Source organism: Triticum dicoccoides, chromosome 5A (assembly GCF_002162155.2).
Source record: "Triticum dicoccoides isolate Atlit2015 ecotype Zavitan chromosome 5A, WEW_v2.0, whole genome shotgun sequence".
Classification (NCBI taxonomy): domain Eukaryota; kingdom Viridiplantae; phylum Streptophyta; class Magnoliopsida; order Poales; family Poaceae; genus Triticum; species Triticum dicoccoides.
Genome location: NC_041388.1, coordinates 470,235,664 through 470,240,965, shown reverse-complemented (window position 1 = coordinate 470,240,965; position 5,302 = coordinate 470,235,664). Strand labels below are relative to the sequence as shown.

Genomic DNA, 5,302 nt, shown 5'->3' with positions numbered 1-5,302 from the left:
GGATATGACGAGGAACTCCGGAATAGTCCGAAGATAAAGTTTGATATATGGGATAATAATGTTTGGTCTCCGGAAGGGTTCCGAAATTCACCGGAAGGGGTTCCGGATGTTTCCCGAAATGTTTGGGTACGAGAACACTTTATTTTGGCCAAAGGGGAAAGCCATAAGGTTTTTGGAAAGCGCAAAAGGAAGTTTTGCGGAGTCCAGGGGCCAGACGCCAGGATCCCTGGCGTCTGGGTCCAGACGCCAGGAACCCTGGCGTCTGGTCCTGGAGTCCGAGAAGGACTCTTGCCTTTTGGGTGAAACTGACTTTGTGGAGGCTTTTACTCCAAGTTTCGACCCCAAGGCTCAACATATAAATAGAGGGATAGGGCTAGCACCCAAGACACATCAAAAAACCCCAAGTCGTGTGCCGGCAACCCCGTCCCCTCTAGTTTATCCTCCTTCATAGTTTTCGTAGCGCTTGGGCGAAGCCCTGCGAAGATTGTTCTTCACAAACACCGCCACCACGTCGTCGTGCTGCCGGAACTCATCTACTACTTTGCCCCTCTTGCTGGATCGAGAAGGCGAGGACGTCATCGAGCTGAACGTGTGCTGAACGCGGAGGTGCCGTACGTTCGGTACTCGATCGGGACGGATCGTGAAGGTGTACAACTACATCAACCACGTTGATAAACACTTCCGCTTTCGGTCTACGAGGGTACGTAGACATACTCTCCCCTCTCGTTGCTATGCATCACCATAATCATGCGTGTGCGTAGGAATTTTTTTTAAATTACTACGTTCCCCAACAGAAGAGGCGGTGCGAGAGGCCACCGAGGTGGGCACAACCCACCAGGGCGCGCCTAGGCCCCCAGGCGTGCCCAGGTGGGTTGTGCCCCCCCTCGGGGCACCCCTCTTGTACTTCTTTGGCCCAAGTTGTGTCTTCTGGTCCATAAACATTATTCAAAAAGTTTCGCTGCGTTTGGACTTCGTTTGGTATTGATTTTCTGTGATGTAAAAAAAAAGCAAAAAGCAGCAACTGACATTGGGCACTATGTCAATAGGTTAGTCCCAAAAAATGATATAAAGTTGCTATAAAATGATTGTAAAACATCCTAGAATGATAATATAACAGCATGAATACTTCATAAATTATAGGTATGTTGGAGACGTATCAGACGTCGGTCGTCCGATGACTGGGACTTGTCGGACGTCCAGAGGTTGGCGGTCGTCCGGGCGCTGTAGTTGGCAGCATCCGTCCTTCTGGTCGGTTGGGTGTGGACGTGTCAGACATCCGGGTGCGCTCGGCCATCCGGGCCCTGTAGTGTCGGACGTCCGGTGGTTTCCGGTCGTCCGGCCACTATAGACTCTACAGCTCCGTCTTCTTCCATCTTCGTTTTCATGCTTCCCTCGCGGATGGTGTAGGTGTTCCTTGGCGCTTGCACTCCTCCTCGTCATCCATGAAGCTCCGACAATACCTATGCATGCACACGAGAGGAATGTCAAGTAGTATACCATCCTCGAAGGAGTCAAGTGAGCACGTGTAAAGGAGATGATTCACCTTTATGTATGTGAAGTGGATGTCACGCATGTCACTTGCCAAACGGACTCTTGACATGGTGATGTCCGTAGAATGCTCCGCATCACATCATCTTGTGTTGATTCTTGCGCCCCCGATGTGTGGTAGCTGAATATTGTACTCACGATCCTCGTATGTGGAGTAACAGCGGCGGCAATTCATCGATTTCTAAAGTGGCAGCGGGGCGTCCAATCTCCTTGTCAGATGAGGCGGCTCCTGCGGCAGACATGGAGCGCTCGCGGCGGGGGCGTTCAATCTCCTCGTTAGATGAGGCGGCTCCTGCGGCGGAGACATGGCGCGCCAGCAGCGGGGGCGTCCAATCTCCTTGTCAGATGAGCCGGCTCCTGCGACAGACATGGAGCACCGGCAGCGGCGTGCATGGGCAGAGGCCGGAAGAGGAGAGCACTGGCAAGGGGGCGACCGAGAGGAGGGATCGTGGGAAGGGATATCACGGACCCATTGCGCAATTGGTAGACGGTGGCAGAACATTTCCTGTGCACCGTTTGATGGGGGAGGCGGACCACAAAGTAATATTAACTCTTAAATTTTGTTACTTGGATCAGATCGATGGATCCTGATTAACCTGTGTACACTTTGTGAGGTGGTTTTAGGGGAACTTAAGGCCCTGTTTGGAGTCACTCCAGCTCCTAGCCGTTCGATGGGGGAGACAGAACACAAAGTAATATTGACTCTCAAATTTTGTTACTTGTATCAGATCGAAGGATCCTGGTTAACCTGTGTACACTTTATGGGGTAATTTTAGGGGAACTTAAGGCCTTGTTCGGAGTCACTCCAGCTCCTAAGAATACGAGGAGCTGCCGAGCATCTATTTCCCAGCTCCGTGCTTTTTAACTCCAGCTCCGGGAGCGGAATGGTGAAGTGGCGGGTCTTCGAATAGGGTCTAAGTTTGCTCTTTTAATAGTAATAGAGATGATTGCAGTTTCCCGCAAAAAAAGTATGATTACAGAATTCACAAAACTGCTAGACAAATATCCAGAGTGAAAAAAGGGATCAAATTGTTCCAAAATAAGTATATTTCAGCCGAGCCCATAATTGAATTTTGCATGCATTAAACCTACCTACTTAACCGCATTCCTACTACTATCTCCGTTTCAGTTTATAAGTCCTACGCGTATACTTAGATTGTCAATTTTATAACCTTAATATAAACTATATAACACAAAAATTATACAGTTTGAAAATAGAGCATCTGAAGTTTATATTGGTATATTTTTTGTAATATATGACTTGTATTAAGTTGATCAAATTAACAACCTAGGGGCACGCGCATGCCCTGTAAACTGAGAGAGAGGTAGTAACACAATCTCATCAAGTATTTGCCAGTACATTCTGGCTACGTGAAACCTCCAGTAAATTGGCATATATTCACATTTTCATTTTGTGCCAATCAATGTTCCGTGTAAAGGAAATGTGGACACCACTACCATAAAAGAAAGAGGCGCAGGGTTATAGCTGCGACTACCCGGTCGATGCACTGCTCTGGCCGAATATATGGGGGATCCCGTCCCAGTTTCCTTTTTCCCTCGCTTCCCAGTATCCCCCAAGATAGCAGTAGCTGTCGTCCTCGTCCTTCCTGAACCACCTTGGTTGCCAGCCTTTCTCTTGTAACCTTCGAGCCTGTAAATATAAGCCATTACATGTGGCACCAGCAGGAGTGAAGCCAGCCAAAAAATGAGCCTGGTGATAAACACAAGTAATATGCTGCCAAATAGCATAAGCACCAAAGTTATGATTTCTTCCTCATTATGAATATGAATGTTTAAAATTCTCAAGCTGTCAGAATCTTGTCATCTTTGCAAATCAAACTAGAATAAAATTTAATAAACTGGGTCTCAATTGCTAGTTGCTACAACCAATTGAAAGAACTCCTGGGAAGTTTCTTTTCCAATGTGTAAGGAAGAACGCTTCGGAAATTACAATCATATTTCACTAATTCAGATATTGAGCTTTACAAACAGTGTGAGCATCAGATCCGCGGAACAATTAGAAGATACTTCTTCATTCATGAGACTAATGAGTGCAAATTACACACGACAGATGAGATTCCAAACCCATGGTTTCTGACTTACAATATTAGCCACGGTACTTGGTCGGCCAATGTGACAATCTCAACTCCTATAAATGATGCTATGATAAAAAGAAACAAGAAAACACATTGATAAAAGATTAAATCAAACATAATACTGGAATACCTGCCGCTGAAGTTGTTCAAGTCTGAGTTTCTCCAAATTTGCCTTTTCGTATTCACCATTTTCCAGATGTCTCTGATCAGGCCTCAGGCGAGAATCAGTAGGAGGCAACATCGTCAACATGTGAAGTGGCAATTCATTTAAAGAAATTGCAAATGGAGAAAGGTTATATCGGGTTTGATTCAAAGACTTGTCTCTCTCCCACAAAAGAACTGCTTCTGACATTGGGTCGTACCACTTGGGTTTAGCGCTTGGATCCCCAAGCACATAATACATAGCTTCATCCCATTTTCCAATTAACATAGCGACTTTCTCTCCAGTCCTATTATCTTGTACAAATCCTTGCACCTGCGTGATTGATCCAAATTATTTAAGATGTTGACCCTATGTGGGCCCAAATATATTTAGACTGCAAATAAATTACTGACGATCAATAGCAAATGCATAGCTAAAGTTGACACTTATTTTGGGACGGAGGGGGTACATTGAAGTGACCATGTCGCCCTTTAAGGACGTCAGCCACAATTCTCTACGGAGGCCAGTTCTTTTGGCCGATTCTCTCAGAATCTTGAGAATCAGACCTCCCCCCAGATTCTCCAAGAATCTTGAGCTCGTATTTTTTCGACAATCCTAGCTAGTTAGACCACTCCTACTGTCCTATACAACAACAGAATGCATCCGAACACGACAAGGGGGGTTTTCGACAATCCTAGCTAGTTAGACTACTCCAAGAGAAGGAACAAAATCATAGTGCCTATATTGATGTTTTAAAAGATGCATTATCTTAGAATTACTACCTCCGTCCCATAATGTAAGACGCTAATTTTAATCAATTACTACTTTTAATGTAAATTATTGTTTAGCCTAGTAGGCATTTGCTAAAAACAGAAGTTTATTACATTTCAATACAACAACAAAGCCTTTAGTCTCAAACAAGTTGGGGTAGGCTAGAGCTGAAACCCATAAGATCTCAAAACCAACTCATGGTTCTGGAACATGGATAGCTAAACTTCCACGAACCCCTGTCAATTTGTAGGTACGTTTTGAAATGTCCCCATGGCAAATTGTAGATAATATTTTTTTTATGTATTGTACCATGGCAAATTTCTTTTTGTATGTAGCATGTCAATTTCATGTTACATATAAGCTGAATTTTTCATTGTGTTAAGGCATTTTTCATGTTACATATAGGTGACATTTTCATGTTACAAAGAGGTGGCATTTTCCTACTGTCATGGTAATTCTATCTCTGTTTTTATATATACATCCATGCATTTTTTTTTCTCATGTCTAAATTATACATTTTTTTGGCAATTCCTGTATCATAATTTTTCGATTTTTTGTTGACGGCATTTTTTTGCAAAAAGCAGTTAATTGGGCTAGCCAGTTTTGTCCCACGCGCTTTGCTTTATTTCTGGGTCACAGGTCACGCGAACAAGCGCTTGGAGCGAACACCCAAAGGAACTAGGGCAGTTCACTCGATCGAACCTCTCGGGGGGGACGATCATTCGCTCCGGATCCCTCCTGAGCT

General features: G+C 44.7%; 1 protein-coding gene across 2 annotated transcripts in view; it reads right to left on the bottom strand.

Annotated features, from left to right (window-relative positions):
• Window positions 1-2,763: 2,763 nt before the first annotated feature.
• LOC119302310 (oxysterol-binding protein-related protein 1D-like) overlaps window positions 2,764-5,302 on the bottom strand; it is a 27,850-nt gene continuing 25,311 nt past the window's right edge. For both annotated transcript variants that reach the window (XM_037579347.1, XM_037579346.1), the window contains exons 7-8: window positions 3,775-4,119; window positions 2,764-3,199 (exon numbers count right to left, since the gene is read on the bottom strand). In XM_037579347.1, the coding sequence (XP_037435244.1) occupies window positions 3,041-3,199; window positions 3,775-4,119 (504 nt within the window). In that variant the 3' untranslated portion in view covers window positions 2,764-3,040. The remainder of the gene's footprint in view (window positions 3,200-3,774; window positions 4,120-5,302) is intronic.